The 24545-nt window shown below is 33.3% G+C and overlaps 1 protein-coding gene across 7 annotated transcripts in view; it reads left to right on the top strand.

Moving 5' to 3' along the window:
• The window catches only part of CNOT2 (CCR4-NOT transcription complex subunit 2), a 109752-nt gene that overhangs the window by 81707 nt on the left and 3500 nt on the right, over positions 1-24545 (top strand). For 3 of the 7 annotated variants that reach the window (XM_017946000.3, XM_021922596.1, XM_021922595.1), the window contains 11 exons: positions 2512-2659; positions 3370-3552; positions 5862-5941; positions 8515-8640; positions 10469-10593; positions 11516-11636; positions 11744-11900; positions 15165-15226; positions 15316-15365; positions 17154-17254; positions 19205-19349. In XM_017946000.3, coding sequence (XP_017801489.2) covers positions 2512-2659; positions 3370-3552; positions 5862-5941; positions 8515-8640; positions 10469-10593; positions 11516-11636; positions 11744-11900; positions 15165-15226; positions 15316-15365; positions 17154-17254; positions 19205-19349 — 1298 coding nt within the window. Of the gene's footprint in view, positions 1-2511; positions 2660-3369; positions 3553-5861; positions 5942-8514; positions 8641-10468; positions 10594-11515; positions 11637-11743; positions 11901-15164; positions 15227-15315; positions 15366-17136; positions 17255-19204; positions 19350-24545 lie in introns of all 7 variants that reach the window. The other 4 variants (XR_002515703.2, XR_002515704.2, XM_021922598.2 and 1 more) reach the window with 4 other exon arrangements.

A 24545-nucleotide genomic window follows, 5' to 3' on the forward strand; every position in this document is an offset into this window, starting at 1 on the left:
GAAAGTAAGTTACTTTATTCCATACGGTCTCTGTCCAGTTTTAGCACTAAAATCAATTCAAGGATGCCAATCCCTAATTGACCAAAGAGCCTTACCATTCTTGTTTTCTTCTCCAGATTTTTTTTGCTGATGTTCAGATAATTTCCAATCTCTAAAATATTCCTGAAATTATAAATTTTTATGATACAGCATAGAATAATATATATGTGGAGACTTGAAGGAGTCAAATCTCAGTGAGCCTTTTGTAGGGCTCAACGATTATTAAAAGGGGGCCAAAGGGGCACTAGATTTTTGAAAAATGTATGTTTGTTTATGGTGGTGAATGTGTAGAGAGGGTGAAAAGTAAAGGAAAAGTAAAACAAGAAAGAAAACTGAAAGGTATAAAGATGAGAGAGAAAGAAAATGGAGGGAAGAGAGCAAGACGTGGAGATTTAGAAAAAAGGTTGAAAGCAGCGGGAAAATACATTAGAGGTGTTGCAATTAGTAGGCACTCACAGGGGTGCTAATCAGAAGTTCTGTTGGGCTCCCGTAGTGCTGCTATTAAGGAGCTAAGAGATCTAAATTCTAGTCCTAGTTCTTTGTGTTGCCATGGAGAAGTCAGTTAACTTATATGAGGCTCAGTTTCCTTATCTGTCTGGGAAATGGGAACTAGGTGATCTTTAAGATCTCTTCCGGCTCTAAAATTGTTTGACATTATCTTGGTGGTCAGTAACTGTGAGAAACATTCCTGAGGAAAATTTGCAGCTATAGCTGACTTCAGGACAGCATGTTTAGGGAGTAGGATGTAAGCTCCCTGAGGGTAGGGGCCTTTTCTGTTGTGTTCACTGCTGTATCCCCAGCAGCTAGCACAATGCTTGTTACATAGTAGGCATTCATTAAATGTTTGTTGAATGAATGATGTGAAAAGTATCATGTTGATGGTTATGAGCACACCTAGAAAGCCTTAAAGAAAAATGGTGTGCTTTAGGGAGGGAAAAGACAGATTTCTTCAGAAGAAATCTTAAGCAGGCTGATTTTTAATCTCTTATTCTTCCTTATTTTGTCCCAGATGCAGAGAAAGTGGCTACAGCTAGTGGCATTCTCACAGTCACAAAGCTTACGGTGATTGTAGACATACATAACAGTGTACATGTAATCTAAGCCAGTTCCCTTAAAGTATCTTACAGAAAGGCAGAACCAAGCTTGGGTCTTCATGAAACTTGAGTGAAAAGTATATACGTAGAATATATTAGCTATATTGAATTAGATTGATTGGATTCATTCAGTTGAGAGGCAAAGTTAGGCTACAAGCTGAGATACAGGCTGCCAAATTTAAGATAACAATCAGTGAGATACTCACTAACCACTCCTATCCCTAGGTTAGAAGGTGAAACATTATTATGCCAAAAGATAAAATCACCTTAAGTCCCTAGCACTGAAGTCATCTATTTACTGATTAGCTCTCACTCTATCTTATCCCTTTTATCTAATCTCTAGTTCAGAATAAGTTTGGTTGATGAAGCAGACTAGAAATAGAAAGCACTAAAAAGTGTAGGTCAGGAAGATAGAGGAAAGGAGGAGGAATTCGTAGACAGATATGACAGCGTAAGTGATAGCTGTACTTCTTGACTTTGAAGCATAAAAGGAAACAAAATAAACATATGCTATCTATGATAATTATCCTGGATTATTAAAAAAATATATAATTCCTATAAGCTGAATGAAAACTCAGGAAATATACATTTTTTAAAAAATAATTTATCCAAAGTGTTTTGTTTTGTTTTGTTTTGTATTGGAATGATAAAACTCTTAGTAGTCTTTAAAAAAATAAATAAACCTATTAGAATGTATAGTCCATCACCACACCTGGCTCCAGGGGTACTAGATAAATATAGGGCCATTATATTTTGACATCTTTTTAAATGTTTTAAAATTTTGTCTTTTATAGGTATATCAGTTTGAGTTTTTTTAACAGTTGCTGGCATTTTATGTTGGGGTTGTAAAAATAGTAATGTTGAGAAATACGTATAAATAGTAAATTGGCTTTTTCTAAAATATATTTTTAAAGGATCACATAAAATTAAAACTACTTCAGCAAAGTGGGGTTAAATGTCTTTCTGTATACATTAGTTGTGAATAAAGACATAAAAACACATGATTGCAAAATTTCATAATGGCCTCTTTGTATGTACACATGTACATATGTGCAAATAGGCCTTTAAGAAAATTTTAGAGCAATATCTATTCATAATATTGTAACTTATTTGTTAGTCATTGATATACTTTATAATGAAATTGAAATATGAAAAATAGGAATATGAAAGAAATATCCATTCATAATATTAAATTTCAGACTAGAACATATTTTTTTGTTAAAATCAGAGTTTATTTGGAATGAATCAAATATATCCATTTAAAATTTGCGTACTATGTTAGGTCATTAAAAGTGTCTTAAATTGCCAACTCCAGAAGATGGATAACAATTTCATTCCTGATGGCAATGAATTTCCTTCTTCTGAATTTTTTTATTAGGTGCACTAGGCCTTCCAATGAGGGGGATGAGCAACAATACCCCTCAGTTAAATCGCAGCTTATCACAAGGCACTCAGTTACCGAGCCACGTCACGCCAACAACAGGGGTACCAACAATGTCACTTCATACGCCTCCATCTCCAAGCAGGTATTTATTAATGGACCAGAATATTTTTCAGAATGTGTCTTGGTAGAGTAAGCAAACTTTTAATTTTTTAATAAGGTAATTAATTATTTGATTTTCTGGTTCAGTGCCTTTCACTGAGGAAGAAAATACCTATGCTCTTTTTATTTCAGTGCAAATTGTTAAGTACAATACAAGTGGTTTTTATACTGCAGCTCTCATACTGGTTGTCAGTGGGGTGGATATCAAGGGTTAATCACTTCCTGGGGAGCTTTTTCAAAAGGCATCTGTCTTCCTCAAAGAAATATGTGCAATTTAAAATTCCTCCCCAGATGATTGTGATCATTGCTCCCTCACCACGCATCCATTGCTCTAATGAGCATAAAGTAAAACAGATGACATAGACTATACATTTAGTATGCAGAGGATAAAACGATATGCCTTTGAAATGAAATTATTCTAAATATGTGTGTGAAATACGTTTTATTTTATGTCACAGTCACACCAGTAGTTCTCTCATCTTAGATACCATGTCAGTTGCACTATAATTTGCCCTTTCTTGTTTATTTACTTTTTCTTTTCAAAGAGCTAGAATGACTAAAGAATTAATAAAAATTAGAACTGCAATTTGAAAGTATATTTGAGATTCTAGGGTTGGACCAATTGATTATTTATAGAGAATTTTAATGAGTGATTGTAGAGAGCTTATTTAGTATAATGGACTTCTTTTTCAGGGGTATTTTGCCTATGAATCCTAGGAATATGATGAACCACTCCCAGGTTGGTCAGGGCATTGGAATTCCTAGCAGGACAAATAGCATGAGCAGTTCAGGGTTAGGTAGCCCCAACAGAAGCTCGCCAAGCATAATATGTATGCCAAAGCAGCAGCCTTCTCGACAGCCTTTTACTGTGAACAGGTAAGATGTTTATTGATACTGTGTATAATTGTCTTTCTGGGTATACTCAGATTTGCCTTTTCATATTTTCACTTTGTTCTTGAGGTGTGGCTTCTCTTTAATAAATGTGTTTCATCATACATTTATGTCCAAAGATTCTGTTACCATCACAAAACAATACGTTTTCTTGAAAATCAGGTTGATTTTGGAAAGCACATTAAAACTTTTTGTTGTTGTTGTTGTTGTTGTTAGAAAAGGATTGTTCTTGGATTCACCACCAGGCAAATTTTAGTTGATATGTCCTCTCTTTATAAAATAAGTTGATTACCTGTGTGGTAAGAGTTCTAGGCTTATGAATAGAACTGGAGACATGTGTGACTGTTACTACTTTGCTTTAGTTATACTTTGAATACCTTCTCAAGTAAGATTTGGTTTTGTGCATTGGAGACTTACCAACCAAAGACTTTTTAAGATCACATCTATAGTATTTGAAAACGGTATCATGTTTAGGGATTCAAAACAAAAAGATGGGTTTTGTACTTTTTCACTTCTCTTTGCATAGTCTTGCATATACTTTGCAAATAAGAGGAGTTACTCGTTTTGTTAGGATTTTCAAGCTGTTTGGGTAATTTGTATGAGAATTATGTCTGAAATACAACACTTTCTTGCAAAAGTGGTATTTAAGCTTGATTGCCTACATGTATATGTATATTTTTTAAATGGAGAAATGTAGGGGCAAAATGACCTTGATCTAGTTGTTATTATCATACCTATTTGGTTCACTTTCTTCTGTCTAGTAAAATCTGAATTAAAATAGGTTTAGCACATTTACTGTTTAATCTTCATTCCATAAACTCCGGGTTTTGCTTTTATTTAGATATCTATAATTTTACTGCTCTTTTAAATTTTAAAAAAGTTATTTGTGAAAGGTTATCAAAATTCTCATCTCCTTGATAGCTTTCTAACCTTATATCTTTATCGTAACTTTATCCTATCTTTGTGCATTCTCATAATATTGGGCATTGAATGTATATTTAAAATTTTGCCTTTCAGTATTGTTTCACATTCTGTTTTTAAAATATACTTTGCTTAAATTGTCAATGTAACATGGATCTCTAAAACCCTGCTTATTTCTACTATTGGCAGATTGTATTTATTATAAATTGTTTTCATCTCTGAGCACTTATTCCATGTTTGATGGTACCTGTAATAGCATCAGCAATTCTAATATGCTATTAAACAAAAATTTCCATTGACTTTCTGGCTCTTCTCTAGAGTGTTTGTTGTTTTGTCAGCTGCATGTTTTATCCAAAAATTGTTTCATTATAGGTTTATAGATTTAGTCAAAACCCAAAAACGCCTGTCATCTTCATACAGATTAACCCCACTTACAACATTGATACACTAAGTGCCTTTTATCAGAAGAATATATGACGTTAAAGACATGTGGTTTCACTATAGAATCTGCATTAACAATTCCTATTGACACTCTTAATTATTTGGCCTTGCTCCAAGTTCAGCCTTATTTTTTTTTTTCTTCACATGCTTAGTCTTTTACAAAAAAGGGAGGGAGGAATTTGTAACTATTTACGAAATACCAGTTGTGCGTTAGTTTAAAATTAGGGACACCATAGACTGTGTTTTCTTTTAAGTATATGAAAGATAAAACTATATTTAGATAAGAATGATGTATTTTTGAGCACTGAATTCAGTTTTAAAACGCACCATTCTGTTCAGGTCAACTATATATTTATTGAATGTCTGTTATGTCTTCCTGAACACTAAAGGGCAGAGGACGCAGGGAGGAGTTTGACATGGGAGGAGTATGACATAAACTCTGTCCATGAGGAGTTTATATTCTAGTTGGGAAAGATGGATACTGTATGAGAGAAGATCTATTATGAAAAGTAATAATTGCAAGCTTTTACCAATAAAGAAGAAAAACAACTATTTAGCAAGAATAATCTTAACACTAACCTGCATATTTTTGAGGTTAGGTAATTTCAGGTATCCAGTAAGTTGACTCTTCAAGTACACAAAATGTGCCCTGAATCTGTTTTCCTCAAGGTTCTCTGTTCCTCAATAAATTCTTGAGATTTTGTTTTTTAACTAATCTGCCTAAAATGTTCTGGTTCTCATTTGTTCATGGAAGGACTTTAGAGAAGTTTTCAAGTAAAGATAAAGAATAGATTCAGAAAAATAATACTAGTGTTGGTTTTGAAACATATTGTTATTTTATATGAAGAGACCAAAAATATACACTTCTGTTTTTCTTCATCTGAAAGTTAGTGTTCTTACTGTATATCTAAAACTATTTTCTATGTACCCAGTATGTCTGGATTTGGAATGAACAGGAATCAGGCATTTGGAATGAATAACTCCTTATCAAGTAACATTTTTAATGGAACAGGTAAGCGTATTCTGGAGCTAGTACCCTACAAAAAATATGATAGATTTATGAAATACAAAACAATTCAACACACTGGTCTTTAAATACTGTAGGATTTTTTATTGTGCTAGATGGTAGATTTTAATTCAGTGAGAAATAGGAATAGAATTCAATACAGTGAATAGTTGAGAGATATGTAAATATATATATTTTTTACCTGGCATGGGAACATAGTAATTTGTGTTATAACATCAGGATTATTTCCTTAACACCTAGAGAGCGCCTACACATTAACTTAGTTCGTATTTATGCCTCAAAGTATTTTGCTTCATAGCTTTTACTGTCCTCAGCCCTGCAACTGTGAGAACTATAGCTTAGACTACGTTGGGTGGTATGACATTCTGGCTATGGAGATCCAAATTGAAGAGAACCTTTAAAATTGTATAGAACACTTACATTTTTTCTTAATAGTTTTAATAATACTAATGTTGGCATTTAACCTTTATGAATTGTTGATCCAGTTTTATATATAAAATTTAGTTACATGGAAAACCAACTCTGATTTTGACAGTAAAATATTCCTGCAGTCTTTTGATTTATTTCTTTTATCAACTGCTTCAGATAGAAGAGAACAGGAAGCTTTGTTGCTATTTTGCTTTAGGTTTTACCCTCTCCACCCTACTGACCCTTTCCTGAGAAAGGAAATAAAGGATGTTATGATCATAGGAGCAAAAATGAACAGCATAATTGGGAGAGAATTAAGTGTAAAGGAAGTGAAAGGTAAAAGAATGCTCACTGAAATGGAGCGCTTGTAGAGGGGAGAGAAGATTTAATAAGGAAATGTCATTTGTAGCTATGAGCTTTTAATTTCTAAATGTTAATGTATGCTCAGCAGCACAGATTAATCACACAAGATTAAAAGCTTTGAAAAAAGATTCCAAATTTTAGCATTTGTAAGTGGTAGCTTGTGTTCAAGATGTAGAATGAAATAGTATATTCCATTGTTTCTAAAATGTACATTTCTTCATACTTTAATGTCTTTGAAATCAGGCTGCATCTGCATATGGTAATTTAGTTGTAGTTTTTTTTTCCTAAATGTGACGTAAAGTAACAAGTAAAGATGTCTGACAGTGCCATCTTAGATTCTGCATTATGGTTTTATACAGTGCTGTAAAACGAGAATTATTTTTTAAATTCTGTTTTAACTAAGCGTATTTTATGCTAGGAAAATGCCCAGTTCTTTCCTAAAAATATAGATTGGGGGTTGATTAACTTTTTTAGGTTAAAACATAGTCTCAAATAATATATGGCAAATTTAAATTCCATCTTGGAGGACCTAAAGATATGTATTAAAAGTTAATATATATTCAAAATGTATAATTAATTTATAATCAAAGAATTTGAGAAATTATAAATTGAAGCAGGATAGAAATTGTTAATTTCTATTGTCTTAATGATAATTTTTTAATTCGAAGTTCTTAAACTGCAGAAATAAATTTATAAACTGCAGTTTTTGTAAACAGCAGGTATGAATGATTTATCCTTTACCCTTGTAATTTGAAATTGTCACCTGTCTTTGAATGTTAATAAATTAATGGTGTCTGTTGTTTTTCTGTCAACAAAGTAATCTTGAGATAACATTTGCTGTTTGAGATTCTTACAATTGTGAAATTTGGAGAAAACTAAAAATTAATTGGGAAATGGCAAAATAAACTGAAAATGGTGAAACAAAAATTAAAGAAAAGCTATAGCGCAGGCTAAAAGGAAGGTAGAAAGTTTTCTTCAAAAATTAAGAACACAAGGTTATAAGAATACTAAAAAGTTAAGAAATTGAGATGCTTAAAATAGACAAAGTAGAGAAGTTGGGTTAAATTTTAATTTTTAAAGGAAGCCAGCTGATTGTTTTAACTTAAAATGAAAAAAAATACATTTAATTTATTCTATATATATTTATTGAGCGCCTACTGTGTAATAGGTAATATAAACTTCTGGGCTTTGTATCGTATTTCTATATTTCCAACCCATTTACCATATATGGGAACCCTACTGCTACCCTTTTGTACCGCACCCGTGTGCACACACATTTGTATATGAACGCAGTCAATTACAGGTGGAAGTCCTCAGGGCTTCTGCGTCACCGCCTGTGTCTCAGCTATCTTTCTGGCCATTTGCAGGAGGCACTATCATTGTCACCATTTGTGTGTAACCGAAGCTTCAAGCATTCTAGATACAACCTCCATCTGAGCATAATGAAAAGACCAGTTATATCGTAACAATCTCCCTCTTGTTAGCTATAATTTTAGGTTACCATCTTCCACGGGGGAAATATATGCTTTTTCTTCTCTTTGTTATATCTCTAGGATTTGGGGGTTTTTATTTTGCTGGTTGCGTATTGCTTTGCTAAATTGTTCATGAAATTCTTTGACATGAAATCAATCTGCAAGTATCTTTTGAGCAGCTACATACACCTTGTACAGTGCCGTGCATTATTTAGGAAGAAAGCACAATCATTTCTAATTATATTATAGTTGGTTTTTATAGTCTCTTAAAAATATTTGTAGAATCAGTAACCAGTGTTCTTTCTTATTATTTAGACGGAAGTGAAAATGTGACAGGATTGGACCTTTCAGATTTCCCAGCATTAGCAGACCGAAACAGAAGGGAAGGAAGTGGTAACCCAACTCCATTAATAAACCCCTTGGCTGGAAGAGCTCCTTATGGTAATTAAGCTTTTTAATGATGACCAGTGGGAAGTTTCCATTGTATGTGCACACACACATGCATTTACATGTACATATACATATGTTTGTGTATACGTATATGTTTGCATTTTTTAATCAGGTTAGTGTAATTTTTTCAGAATTGATATATTAAAAGTGATTTTTCTTCCCAGAATACCATGGTAGCAAAGTTAAATGGGAAAACTTTGTACAAAAACCCAAGAGGAAGTCCTCATTGGTATTCAGAAGTTATTTTCTTCTGTTATCCCTGCCTTAGTTTACCTTAGGTGATTTATTTTTATGGTCTGCCTTTTCTCTCCTTAATTGATCACACATTTTTTCAAAAGAATATATTCCTGGTGATTAATAATGACTGACTATACATTGAAGATGTTTTTCTGAGCCAAGGTTTCTCAACCTCCACACTGTTGACATTTGGGCCAGGTAATTCTTTGTAGAGAGGAGATCTGGGGGGCTGTGGTGTTTATATAGAATGCTGAGCAACATTCCTGGCCTGGGCCTACAAGATGCCAGTAGCACTCTCTGTTTCCAACCCCCACAGCCTCTATTGTGACAGACACAAATGTTTTCAGACATTGACAGATGTCACCTGGGGAAAAAAAATTGTCCCCTGTTGAAAACCATTGCTCATGGGTCATGTATAGCTTATGCAGACTCTTGGTCTCCATTAATATCCTTCATCACCCTTTTTCACTGTCTCTAATAGATAAGAGATTTGGCTAATCAGGGATAAACAGAAATAAAGGAGGGGAAACATATGCAATAACAGTGTAACAATTTGGGCATGAAAATTCTGTGACAGCAATGTGGCTATACTGTTTTTATCACATAGTTTTTTTCTTTTGGGAAAACCTGATAGAGACCAGTAACAAAACGGTGAATTTAAAAGAATCAGTTCATCCATTATTTTAAGATAGAATTAATATTTGATCACATTTTCAACCAAGAAAGATTTCTGTGCTATTCAGATATGAATACAAATAACAGTATATGAAGAAGGGAAAAATGTATTGTTTATATTCTAAAGTTTCCAAATTAGTCTCCCCAAAATTTAAAAAAAAAATGATCTGCCCTGGAAGTTGAGTACCTAGCTACTTGATTCTCAGTTCAGACTCTAATGTTTTTAACCTTTCCTCATAGGTCCATTTTTTCATCCCTTTAATCATTCCCGTTGCTCTCCTTGGACCATCTCTAGTTTCTCCATATCGTTCTTGAATTGTGGAGCCCCAAACTGGATATTGTTCTCCAATAAGGGCCCGACTAATGCCAAGTATAGTGGGAAGATTATTTCCCAGTTCTTGCATGTTTTACATCTATAACATGGAGTCCAAGAAAATCTGAAATAATATGGAGTTGTTTTATAATTGATTGCAATTTGCTCACTCTGTAAGTCGCTTTCAAGTAGAATACTGACATATTCTTTTAAATTTTATTTTGTTCATTTGTATTTGACAGTTAACTGGTATTTATATCTAGTCAAATATTTAAATAAAACAAGCTTTTAAACCAAAATTGTTAATAATTAATCCAATATCAAATTAAATTTTTAAGCACCTACGCATGACAGTAGATGTACAGGATTACTATTGATTTCCCTTGTATTATTTTGTATGTTGAGTTATTAATCAGTAAATGAAAATTTAGTTCTTCATTGTTACCCTGGATACTAATTTTTTGAAGTACGCTTTCATAGCATTAAAAAAAAGAAAACTTTTGGTGTATTATCATGAGGAAAGTTAACTTTATAATCTGTAGCAAAATATCATAAGTATCAATTGCAATTCTCCGGATTATTTTCATTACATAGTTGGAATGGTAACAAAACCAGCAAATGAACAATCCCAGGACTTCTCAATACACAATGAAGATTTTCCAGCATTACCAGGCTCCAGCTATAAAGATCCAACATCAAGTAATGATGACAGTAAATCTGTAAGTAACTGAGAACTATGTGAGTGAGTGATGTAGTTTTTCCCTTCAGATTTCTCTTATATTAACAGTTACTTACTAAATACTGTTACAAAACTGTTTTATCTTGATATCTGTAATAATCTAACTTCTGAAGAATGTGGAAAAGCTTTATAACTTAGAAGATAGCCTATTTTTTTCCTATTTCATATAGGTTTGCAAATTTCTGTTGAACTTCTCAGAGTTAATTTAGACTTTTATTGTAGTCCCTGTCAGCTGGATCCCATGAAGTTTGATAATATAGCCTTCTAAGGAGCTGTGTTTTTCTTGAGTAAGTTTTCTCCTTGAAGAATTTATACACATTTTTATACCTGTGTTGATTCAGCCAACTCAGCTTCTTCTTTCTGACTTAACAAATATGTTTATTTCTTCCACATTTCACTGAAAATAGCTTTTCTGTGTGATGGGAGTTTATATATTATTAAAATAATTGATAAAGAAGATTGGTAAGAATTAGAATAAGTACAAAGTTTTAAAGCTTATATGTTCTAACTTATCTTCGAGGTAGCTTTGGTGATTTTAGGTAATGTACTGTATTTAGTTTCTCTTTTACATGAAAGCATTGAGGAGTGTAACTTCAAGTGTATCCCAAAGCATAAAGACCTGAGAAAGAGATAGATTTTTTTTTTTCTGTGACTGAAGATCTGAGATAAATAAGAATATTTTTCCTTGATTTCTTTTTCTTTAAATACTCAAATGTGGATGATATAGGATTTATTTGTATACCATGGAACAATGATGGAAACAATTTTCTATAGAACTTGAAAAACAGGTAATAATTTACTACCAATTTAAATATAATAATGAATAGCAAGGTATTAATATGTGAACTTTAATTTGTATACTTAACAAATTTTAATGTCAGATTTAATTTTTTTCATGCTAGAATTTGAATACATCTGGCAAGACAACTTCAAGTACAGATGGACCCAAATTCCCTGGAGATAAAAGTTCAACAACACAAAATAATAACCAGCAGAAAAAAGGGATCCAGGTGTTACCTGATGGTGGGACTCTAGAAATCTATGTCAAAGATGTTATAGAATGCTTTTTTTTTTTTTTTTTTTTTTAACTTTTCCTTGAAAATAAAAGCAACTGTGTTTTTTCTACCCAGGTCGGGTTACTAACATTCCTCAAGGGATGGTGACGGACCAATTTGGAATGATTGGCCTGTTAACATTTATCAGGGCAGCAGAGACAGACCCAGGAATGGTACATCTTGCATTAGGAAGTGACTTAACAACATTAGGCCTCAATCTGAACTCTCCTGAGTAAGTTTTTTCTGTTTTTCCATGTCTGTATATAATACCTCTTCAGACTTCCAGTTTTTAATATCATGTCATCAAATTATCTCACCTACTGCTACTCATTGTAATCTGTTTTTTCTCTGGGTCATTCCCTTTCATATTAGCTCTTAGATCACTGGCACTCTGCAGTATTCCTTTTATAATTTGGCATTTTATATGTCTGTGTGTGTGTGTGCATGTGCGTGCGTGTGCAAGTATGTATATGTGTGTGTGTATGTATGTGTATATATATACACACACCTTCCACAATCCTGAAATCTCAGCTCCTTGAATTTCTTTCCTCCAGGAATTTTTGTCCTGTAGTATCCTTCAGCCACTCCTTTAGTTATCCTTTTGACCTAGTCATTGTTAGTAACTGCAGTCTCTCAATTTTAAAATCTGTGCTCACATGCTTTCCGATTTCCACTTTCTATTTTCTGTTTATCTTCTTCTGGTACTGTAATTCCTGTAATCATTTCACTCCACCGGGGCCTTCAATCTATTGATTCTTCTGTGTTTTAACTGTTCTTCCATATCCCTGTCTCTCTTCCTCTGTAATCAACTCCCTTCTTACCCATGAAATTCTGTGGTCAGTCGTAATTGTTCATTTACATATCCCATGACTACTTTGCCATTTTCTCATGTTGTTATACTTGCATGGCCAAAGCTACAGTACTGGTTGTTTCTGCCTATTTCATTCCTGACCTGTGCTACTGAGCCCTGCTAGAGAAAAACACATGGTATCACTGCCTGGGCTTCCTTTATTTTCGTACCCAGGAACCTCAAAAGTAGGCTCTTAATTCTACCAGGGATAATTATACCTTGCATGCTTAGTCCATTTACTCTTTTCTCTCTTACGCAATTACGCACACTTCTGCACACCCCTAATACCTTTTCTCCTTGTTCTTACTATCAAATGATGACCTTGCTTTTTACTTTTACTGTCCTAAGAAAGTTGGAAGCAATTAGAAGAGCACATTTAGCACAATCTAGCCACCAAATCTGACTACCTACAGCCATCTACATCTACGTTATTCTTGTCTTCCACCCTATTACTGCAATTGACCCATGCGTTCTACTTAACAACAGATTTTCACACTTTGTTGGGTCATTTTCATCAACACAGAAATACATTGTTACTTCTCTCATCTTAAAATCTTCCTTTGATCCAATCTCCTCTGTAAGTTACTTTCCCATTTCTTTATTTCCCTTTGAAGCAAAACTTTTCAAAGAATCATCTCAATTCCTCCAACTTGGTCTTCTCCATTCTCTGGTAAGCCCATTTCAGTCAGGATTTTGTCCCTGCCACTTCACTAAAGCTGCTTTTATTCAGGTCACCAAATGACCTCTATGTTATTAAATTCAGTGATCACTTGGAGGAACTCTTGCTCCTTAATACACATTCTCATCCTTGAATTTGAGAGCACCATTTTTTACATCATCCTCACTGGTTGGTCTTTTTCAATTTCCTTTGCTGGTACCTCCTCCTTTTCTTCTTGACCTCTTTGTGTCATTCCTCTTCTCTGCATTTATATCCTTGATGGTCTTTTCTAGTCTTATTGTTTTAAATACCATATATATTAAGGAATCCCAAACATATGTTTCCATTCCATACTTCTGAGTGTGAGATTTCTACATTCAATTGCTAATTAAATATTTCTTGAATTATCACCCCCCAACTTACTCTGTCTACAGCCTTTCCAATCTCAGTCAGTGGTAACTCTGTACTTCCAGAAGCTTGACATTATTCTTAACTCCTCTTTCTTTTATACCCCATAATCAGGCTTTTGCCAAAATATATACAGAATCTGACCAAAGTTCGCTACTTTTTAACTGCTACCACCCTTGTTTGAATCATTCTCTCTTGCCTGAATACTCCATTAGCCAGTCCCTGGGGGTCCCTGATTGTCCTTATCCCCCTTCTCATACAATCTCTTCATATAACAGCCAAGAGAGTCCTTTTTAAATAAATTACTCCTCTGCTCAACACCCAGAAAAAGTTTGTGGTTTCATTATGATTAAAAACCCCAAATCTTTTTTTTTTTTTTTTTTTTTGAGACAGGGTCTTGCTCTTGTTGCTCAGGCTGGAGTGCAGTGGTTCTATCTTGGCTTACTACAACCTCTGCCTCCCAGGTCCAAGCGATTCTCCTGCCTCAGCCTCCTGAGTAGCTGGGATTACAGGCATGTGCCACCATGCCCAGTTAATTTCTGTATTTTTAGTAGAGACAGGGTTTCACCGTGTTGGCTAGGCTGGTCTCAAATTCATCACTTCAAGTGATCTGCCCACCTTGGCCTTCCAAAGTGTTAGAATTACAGGTGTGAGCCACTGCACCTGACCAGAAACCCCAAATCTTTACAGGCCTACAAGGTCTTACATGATTGTTGTTTGTCCCCTAACCCCACCTCAACAGCTTTTCCCTTTGTTCACTGTATTCCAGCTTCACTGGCCACCTTGTATCTCAGACATGTCAGTCATGTCCCTGCCTTAGTTGCTTTAGCAGTTCCCTCAGACTAGAAGAGTCTTCTGCCAGATAATTAATATGATTATCTCCCTCATAGCCTTCAAATCTTCAGATCTGACCACCTTAATGAAACCTAATTGACCACCCTATTTAATAATTATCTGTCCAGTCTCCCCTCCCAGTTCCCTCTAACATGGGCCATTGTTTATTTATTCTGTTAATTGATTTTTGTCTGCCTCCCTCCAATCCACCATTCCTCAACCAGAAAGTAAGTTTCATGTTAGTGATCTTGTTTTGTTCACTGACATGTCATAAGCTCCTGGAACAGTGCCAGGCGTATAATAGGCACTCAGTAAATATTTGATGAATTTAAACTTTTACAAATAGTTACTCATTTTTCTTCTTGCCACATAAATAAGTGGGAAAGTAATTTAAATTGGGAGCATGGTATCAAAGAATTTAAAGCATCTTGAGTTGAAATCAAGTAAAAGTAGAAAATTTTTAATCATATGTTTTGTATATTGTGATAGTTGTGTTATTTGTACTGTGTTGCAAGAATACTGAGGGAAAGAGTCTTATCATATTTTACACACACACACACACCTCCCCCCCCACACACACACACGCATTCTTCGTCTGCTTCTGTATAAGTCAGTAAACCCAAGTAAGGGAATTAGAAGTAAAGATGGTCATTTTACATTTGGAGTCTTAGTTTTTCCTGAAATAAAATTAGAAATCTGTTTTTCTGCTTTGGATTTCAAAATGTTTTCTTTTCCTCCTTATTCAGAAATCTCTACCCCAAATTTGCATCACCCTGGGCATCTTCACCTTGTCGACCTCAAGACATAGGTAGGAGAATCTATTTGTGTTTAGGCCTTTTAAAAAGAAATTTACAACTGAGAATCAGTTAATAAGGCTTTTTTCATTTTATTATCCAGACTTCCATGTTCCATCTGAGTACTTAACGAACATTCACATTAGGGATAAGGTGAGTGTAGTTTATTATTCTACTCAGTCAGCACGAATTTATCTATTTTTCACGTGTTTTTCAGTTCAGGCAGCATACTTTTTTTGAAATAATTAGTAATGGTCTCAGGGATATGCTTTCATATGTCCATGTTAACTTGTTAAATGGTAAATGTTAGGACTGGTAAAAAATAAAAATTCTTATATTTAACAACAGGTTACAACCATAACCACAGTTGATGGGAATAAACTAGATTGGAACATTTGATAAATTTCCTTCTGATAATCTTATTTTATGATCTTAGCAGTAAAAAGATTTTCTTTACAAGTATTACAGATACAGTGTTTTTAATGAGATGATCTGTATCTTTAAAAACTATTTATGACCTTGACTTTTCTCTGTATTTTTTCATTTCCATTTTTTTAAATCACCTAAAATTCTAATTCTAAAGTAATTATTAACAACAAATTACAGCTTAATCTCTCTTTTTTCAATCTAAGAAAGAAAATGGTGGCACTTTTTGCTTTAGAACTGAGTGTTTCTATTACCAAAAAAAATTCACAATGATATCTAAATTTTAGCCTTGGGAAACAACAATTTAGTGAAAAAATAATACATTTTTGTTATATATTTGTGTATAAATATGTATGTGTATGTATATATATATGACAGCATTCTGAGGGTGCCTTACAGTTCTGTGGTCAAGTGGATGTTGATGTTGTGGCCAGGCAAGTAAAAGGGATACCTTTCTCAATGTCTTTTAATACTTCAGTAGATGGAAGGCAAGAAGTATGAGATGGAGAGGTCTCCTATTTTCTATTTGTGGATTGTGTGATTTGCTCTCACCCCCACTATAGAGCTCTTTTGCTCCAGTTACCTAAGCGTTCCAGAACCTTTTCTTATTGCCAATTCGAGAAATACTAGTTTAGGAGAATTTGTCACGTGGGGGCTGCTGCCTGAATAGGGATAGCATGAATGGAAAGAAAAATTACATTCAGATAATCTGTAATAGCCAAATAAGTATTTAGATATAGGATCAAATAACAAGGTAAAAATGTTGTTTTGGTACACTTTTAAGGTTTATTTAAATGTGAAAATTTCTTGGTAGGCAGTTATGTTTCTACCTTGTGGAGAGAAATGTAAAGCAGTTATCTTTCAGGCATCTATTTAAACAAACTAAAAAGTCATTTCTTTCTGGGTTTTGTATTCATCATCTGTGATTTGCTGGAAGCATACAACTGACTTGTGAATCACTGTCAGATATAGATTCAGTTAACATTTTTTATAAGCCTTCTATATATTTGGTACTCTACAAGGTGCTTTCATTTACCTTCACTCATTTTATTTACTTTCTTAGTAACCCTCATAGGTGTCATTGTCCACATTTGACAAGTAAAGCTAAGAGATGTTAAATAACTAGGACACAGTCATATTAATGAATAATAAAACCAGGACTTGAATACAAGTCCTAGATCTCTGAGCACAATGCTATTGTTAGCATCATTTCCCCATTGGGTATTAAATCCTTGTAGTGGATCTTGCTTGGAAGTTTTTATTGAGCTTTTCTTCCAATCAGCATATCAAATAGATGTATCAGAAATAATTGTTTAAATGACTTGAGTCATTTAAATGAGGAAATTGCCTTTTAGAGTCATAACTACCTATCTGTGTAATCATGTAATAACAGTTATCAACTACAAAGTGGGGAGTTTCTGTTTATCTCTCCATTTTTACTTCAGTAGTAGCAACTATATGTTAGGATTTGTAGATTTGTTTTATATTTCAGAATAAGTTATTTTTCTTTTTCAGCTGGCTGCGATAAAACTTGGCCGATATGGTGAAGACCTTCTCTTCTATCTCTATTACATGAATGGAGGAGACGTATTACAACTTTTAGCAGCAGTGGAGCTGTATGTTCAAAGTATTTTAATCACTTTTGTATTATAGTGGATCTTGACTATGCCGAAAACGTCTTTCTTTAAGTGTTGATGGCTATCTTTAAATGGAACTATTTCTCCATCAAGAAATTTATTTTTACATTCATTAAAGTGAATTTAATTTAGATTAAAACCATATCTTACCATGGCTTCATAATCTATATACATAAAAAGAATGTCAAACTTAATGCTGAAGCTAGGTGCAGTGGCTCACACTTGTAATACCCAGCACTTTGGGAGGCTGAGGTGGACAGATCACTTGAGGCCAGAAGTTAGGGACAGCCTGGGCAGCATAGCAAGACCACATCTCTACAAAAAATAAAGAAAAATATTAGCGAGGTGTGGTGGCACACATCTATATAATCCTAGCTACTTGGGAGGCTACAACAGGAGGATTGCTTGAGCCCAGGAGTTTGAGGTTTCAGTGAGCTGTGATTGTGCCATTGCACTCTTTCTAGTGTGGCTGATGGTGCAAGACCCTGTCTCTAAAAATAATTAATAAATGCCAGATTTTGTAAGAACATAGAATTGACATAACTCATGGGTTTGGTGAATCTAATTTTTGTAAACATGTGAGTTATACGATATGATTCAAGACTATAGTTTTTACTCCTTGTGGAACCATATGTATAAATAATTAGATATTGAATTTCATCATTTCATAAACATTATTACTTATAAGCAAGGCACTGCATATTTGTTGTATGTTTTGAAGTGCTGATTAAATAAAGTACACATTTTCATTATCAGCAGCCTATTGGCCAATATAAACAAATATTAATGTAAAGAAATTGGTTCATTGATAACTTTTTCCCTGAGCAGTTCTGTATTTACCTGATGCTCTAAAAATAAGTTTTCTGTCGTTACTCATACATATAGTTGGTAACACATTTTGTTATCAATAGACAATTCTGTTTATCATGTTTACTGTAAATTATTAGTAATTATTTATGACCTTATGATTGGGAGAACTTTTCTCAAATTTAAGTATTTCATAGCATTTCTAATAACATTTCTATAAATGGCTTTCGATCAAATAGTGTAAAGTATAAAATTCACTATGTTGATAATGAATTGTTTCATTTCACAACTGAGAGGATTTTTCCTTTATGTTTTTCCTTCATTTTTGTGAGAATAGAGATTATTACTTGTTCCTTTTCATTGTTCATGAGTAAATAAATACATTCAGGCACTCATTCATCTATCACTGGCAGTTCTGTTTTCATATTTATGTCTTAAAAACTACCTCATTATGTTGGTAGGAAAGCATTTCTTTACATGGAGGTTTATTTTGTGGGACATTACCTCCTTTGGATGCTACTTCCTCAGTTTACAAGTAGTGTAAATTCTCATTGACTCTTGTATGAATTGTAATGGATTTTCTCTTAGGTTTTGAGAATTTAGAATCTGAAATTTGAATTAAATATATTCAGTATAATTTTTCAAAATACTCTATTTTCAAGTTACTTAAAAAATTATGTGGAATTTACATAGTTAATTCAGATATACTTTGTATTTAGTTTCTTATCAAATAATGCGAATAGTTGGAGATACCTCAATTTCTTTTGAGTGTTAAGAGCAAGAAAGGAGTGAAGTTTTTGTAACATTGTGTCTTTATTTGGTCTGCCTATGCTTTTATCACATTGCTTATAAAACTTTTAAAATCCTTGTTTGTATAAAAAGTTTTAGTTAAATAAAGGTGTGTGTATTAATTAGTGTGCCTTCTGGACAAATTAAGAAATAATTTTTCTGTATTTCAATAGGGTTGTATTTAATAACATAATAAATGAGTAGGAAGCATTCATATTTATTTATTTTATGTGTAATTTTTTTTTCCCCCTGAGGAAAGCTTTACAAAATGTAGAACATGTTTGATGTAAGCCACAGGGAAAAGTTAATTATCTTTTCTTTTAAAAATTGAAGTTTTAACCGTGATTGGAGATACCACAAAGAAGAACGAGTATGGATTACCAGGGCACCAGGCATGGAGCCAACAATGAAAACCAATACCTATGAGAGGGGAACATATTACTTCTTTGACTGTCTTAACTGGAGGAAAGTAGCTAAGGTATATTTTTTTCCATGTGCAAATGTATAAATCTAAACTTGAAAAAAGAAGCATCCTCTTTTATCTGTTTGTAAGTACCAATACATCCAATTCCAATAATGTGCCACATATTTGCCAACTCTTTCGCTCCATCTCCTTGGCTTGACACTCTTAGAAGAGTGTCCCAAAACAGTTCATTTCACTGATAGTTCCATTATTGAATTTGGTAAGAGATTTTGTAATTTTGCACAAGCCTTGGTAACATTCGAAATATTTTTTGTGTCTATTGCATTGTAAAATAAAGATACTCTCTTGCAACCCCAGTCATATATTTTTATATTTTTGCAACTTTAAGCAAGGATGAGATTTTTCTAAAAGCAGTATATGAACAGGCTTTTTACACTTGGACTAATTGCAGGAAATACATCTGAATGTTTATTTGCGAGTAATTTTAAGAAAGAAAATTACAGGCTTAAAGTTAACCATGACTATTTCTGTGACTGTTTTGCTAAATATTGGGGAGAAATCAGATGTGGAGAAATGTTGATTATTTTATTTTGGTTTTGCAACTTTTCCTCACTTAAACACCTTTCTAACTGACCCATGTGCAAAATTTTCATCAGTGTCAATTCATGTTTCATATTTGTGTTTATTTAGTACCTTGTGTTTATTTAGTACCTTGTGTTTATTTAGTCTGCCTAGTAGAGAATATAACCCACATTATCTGATTTCACAACTCCATGATTTTTCTGATACATTTTCCATCAATGATTCTTAGGACTATAAATTAAAGAGTTAAATTTGTTTGTTTTAAATAAATTTAAACAGAAGAAAAATGTTTCTGACAGTTCTTTGGACAATTTTTTAGTTGTCGATTTGTTTTTTTGTTTGTAGGTTTGAATCTGCTTTACTAAAATTATTATTAAAAAAGGTAAAACATTTTAAGAAGACAATGTAAAATGCTTACCAGAGATATTTATCACAAAAATTTTTACATCCCAAGAGTTCATGTAAAACTCAAAAAAAGGCCGGGCGCGGTGGCTCACACCTGTAATCCCAGCACTTTGGGAGGCTGAGGCGGGTGGATCACGAGGTCAGGAGATCAAGACCATCCTGGCCAACATGGTGAAACCCCGTCTCTACTGAAAATACAAAAAAAATCAGCTGGACATGGTGGAGGCTGCCTGTAGTCCCAGCTACTCAGGAGGCTGAGGCAGAAGAATGGTGTGAACCCGGGAGGCGGAGCTTGCAGTGAATTGAGTTCACACCACTGCCTGGGTGACAGAGTGAGACTCTGTCTCAAAAAAAAACAAATCAAAAAAAGAAATAAAAACAGATGTCCCCTAACAGACAACACCAAATAAGATCCACATAAGAAATTAAATATTTCATTTTTTTTCAGATGTGTCTCAGTAGTAAATGTCTTTACTTCTCAGACCAAGTCCACATACTGTATTTTATATTTGAATTATTCTAACAGTTCCAATTTATGTGAATATTGTGTTTTCAAAAAGCATATTTATGAGTTAACCTTTTAGTTACATAATCACATTAATTAAAAATAGTGCCTGAGATATTATGTACGTTACCTGCTTTTTAAGATATATAGTATATAGTAGAAAGCTATAGCATTTATATCATGGATTTGAATTTAACTCCTGTTGCTGTTATTTATGCTTTGACCTTCTACAATTTTCTTTTTCATGCCTGTTTCCTCTTTTGTAAAATTGAGGTGAGATTTTGCTCTAAGTTTTTATGAAGATTAAATTTCGTATATATTTATATACACACACACATACTGAGTACAGTGCTTGGCACATGTTGGGTATCTGATACATCTTGGTAGTTGTAGAAGTTTACTGCTATTGTTTTTATCATCGTGATTGTAGCTACTGTTCTTGCAAGGATGAAAAAATTAGAGCTGATTGTTAATTAGGTTAAGTCATTGGTTCTCAGACTATAGCTTGTATCAGAATTACCTGGAAAACTTGTTAAAACGCAAATTTCTGGACCATACCTCCATCGTTTATGATTTAGTGAGTCTGTGGGTGAGGCCTGAGAAATGCATTTCTAACAAGCTCCTAAGTGACACCAGTGATGACATGCTGGTCCTTGTCCAGAACTATATTTAAAGAACCTGTGGATTAGGTGATGCTACAGGAGTCAAAAACATCTTTGGAAGAAGAAAAAAAAATTATTAGGAAATAACTGAAGTTTTCTCCATTCAATTTGAACATTTTTGCTCAATATTATTGTAAATTATTCCAAACTTACATATGTAAAAAGGGGTGGATATTTGCAGTAAACAGCTACCTAATTTTAGTTAAATTTTAGTTAGATATATGTGTGAGGAAATCAACTTGTGAGAAAGTCAGCTTTCCAGAATTAAGTTCTCCTCATAATGTTAAATATTTAGAAAACAATGTTAACATTAATGTAGGACCCCTTTAATTTCCCGCAAAAGCAATTCCTCAATCAGGTTAATGTCATTTTAAAGAAAATTGTATCTATCTAAATGGATTTACATATTTTATATACATTATATATAAAACATAATTTAGCTCAGTTTTATCTATCTCATGTACAATTAAGCTTTTGTCTTTTTAAATGTTTTAACTGTGAAAAATGTGAGAAATAATATCATCAAGTTACTCCCTCAGAAATCTCTTTCAAGGTAATAGTTTGTTGGTCCCTTGCACGACACGCTTTAAAATTATTTTCATAGTAATGAAAACAGGCAGAATTGTTGGTACTAAGATATTAATAAGCAGCTCACTCTTGGTTATATTAAAATACAAATTCATGCACTTAACATTTTGAAGTTACATTATATTCACAGAATAGATTTTTCAAAAATTTTTTTAAAGGATGTGTTCAGTGCTTTCCCAGAATATTGATTAGGAATTAAGAAATCTGGGACCTGTTCATGAGTATATTTATTAACAGCCTTCATCAAATTATAGAAAATCCATTAATATGTCATGTCCAAATTAACTTGAGTCCCCATCTGTAAAGTGGGTGTGCCTTACTATTCACAGTTAAAGAATGTATATTAAATAACCTCAATTCATTGTAAGAAGCCTGCAGTATGAATTAATATTTTAATAATAGCTGATATGGTGTTCTTGAAAGGTACTGAACTGCTCTACACCATAATCCTGGAGTCTGTTCATAATACTTTATGTCCATTCATAATATTTTGTATGAGCATTTTCCCCAAATCACTTACTATTTTCAGGTAATTGTAATATTTATTAAGGGAATAGATAATCTAAACCAGAAGTATTTCTTATCCTCTAAAAATTTTGTGACCCTGAGTTCTAGAATCCAATCCATTATTTATTTACGGAATTGCCTGTAAATCAATAATATATACATTAAAATGTTGATATTGGGTGGGCATGGTGGCTCATGCCTGTAATGCCAGCACTTTGGGAGAATGAGGCAGGACCATCACTTGAGGCCGGGAGTTCACGATCAGACTGGGCAACATAGCAAGACTCTGTCTCTACAAAAAAGAGAGAGAGAGAGAGAGACATAGCCAGGTGTGGTAGTGTGCTCCTATAGTCCTAGCTACTTGGGAGGCTGAGGTGGGAGGATTGCTTGAGCCCAGGAGTTCAAGGTTGCAGTGAGTGAGCTGTGATTGCATCACTATACTCCAGCCTAGGTGACAGAGCCAGATGCTATCTCTATTTTTTTTTTTTAATTTAACATTGTATTTTGCTTATTCTTTCCTTTTAGATACTCATAACTTTTTAGCAGGCCATGTTCTCCTGTGTCATTTTGCTGGAATTACTCATATTTCACTAATTTTAAATTTGCAGTAATTCAGATAGTATATATAATCTTCATGCATAATTTTTTTAAAATAATTTCTTCTACAGTGAATTTTTAGGTGATAGAGGCTGCCTTATTATTAGTAGCTTTCTCAAAGACTTAAAATTTAAGAATTCTTTTGGCCTAATTTGACCTCGTAGATCTATCGGAATTTCTAACAATTAAGATTTTTTATGTCAGTCTGATATAAATGTGATTTTTCATTAATTTCACTGTTACATATTAGTACGTCCTTATACTTTAGTAATACGTACTTTTCTTCAAAGATTATTTCTAATAACTGTATTTAAGATAGTATGCTACTTCGTAAAATTTAAGTTAATGTGGATTTATTATACAGGTTTAGCATTCTGATTCAAAAATTTAAAACCTGAATACTCCAAAATCTGTAACTTCTGAACACTAACATGGTGTCACAAGTGGAAAATTCCATACCCTACACCTTTGCTTTCTGATGGTTCAGTGTACAGTGTAAACAAACCTCATTTTATGCACAAAATATTAGTAACATTGTATAAAATTGCCCTCAGGCTATGTGAATAAAGTATATATAAAACAAATTAATTTCATGTTTAGACTTGGGTCCCATCCCCAAGATATCTCATTTTATATGTATAAATATTCCAAAATTCCAAACAGTTCTGTTCCCAGAATAAGCAAAATCTCAGATAAGAGATACTCAACATGTAGGTAAGAGAAAGCTAACATTTCATGAGAATTTGAGAAAACACTTCTGCGGTGTATGTTTCTCTACATAAGTAGATCAGTGATTACATTAATGTTTTTATAATATTTGACTATATGAATCCATTGCATTCAGTTTTGCTTGAATTGAACAAGTAATGTTTGGAGAATACATAACCTAATTTTATTAATAGAAGAACTAAGGTATTAAAAAGTTGTCTAAAAAGTATTTGGAACTCTTTCTAGGCTTTGCAATCATTGTATTATAATCTAGAAATCCTTTTTTTTCACTAAAAGCAAATAGATAATAGACCCTCTAATGTATCATTTGATAATATTAGAAAAATTAAATGTTTTGTTTCTAAAACAAAGAAAGCTTATGTTTATTAATTCATCGTATGTTAATTACACACCTGCTATGGGCTTGGCATTATTCCAAGTTGTAGGTAGTAGTATACAAAGTAGATAGACACTTGATCCTACAGAATGTAGGAGGATGTGCATGTGTGTAGTGTGTGTGTGTGTGTGTGTATAACATAAACATGTAAATGACGTTACCAGTAATCAAGTTAAAGTAACTTTTATGTATTTCAAGAAGAATAAAAATATGTGGAAAACAAGATTTTAAAATTTGGAAGGCAAAATTTGACCTATATAATTTCTAAATCTCTGATACACTAGAGTCTTTGAAGATTT

This window comes from Papio anubis, chromosome 9 (assembly GCF_008728515.1).
Source record: "Papio anubis isolate 15944 chromosome 9, Panubis1.0, whole genome shotgun sequence".
Taxonomy (NCBI): Eukaryota; Metazoa; Chordata; class Mammalia; order Primates; family Cercopithecidae; genus Papio; species Papio anubis.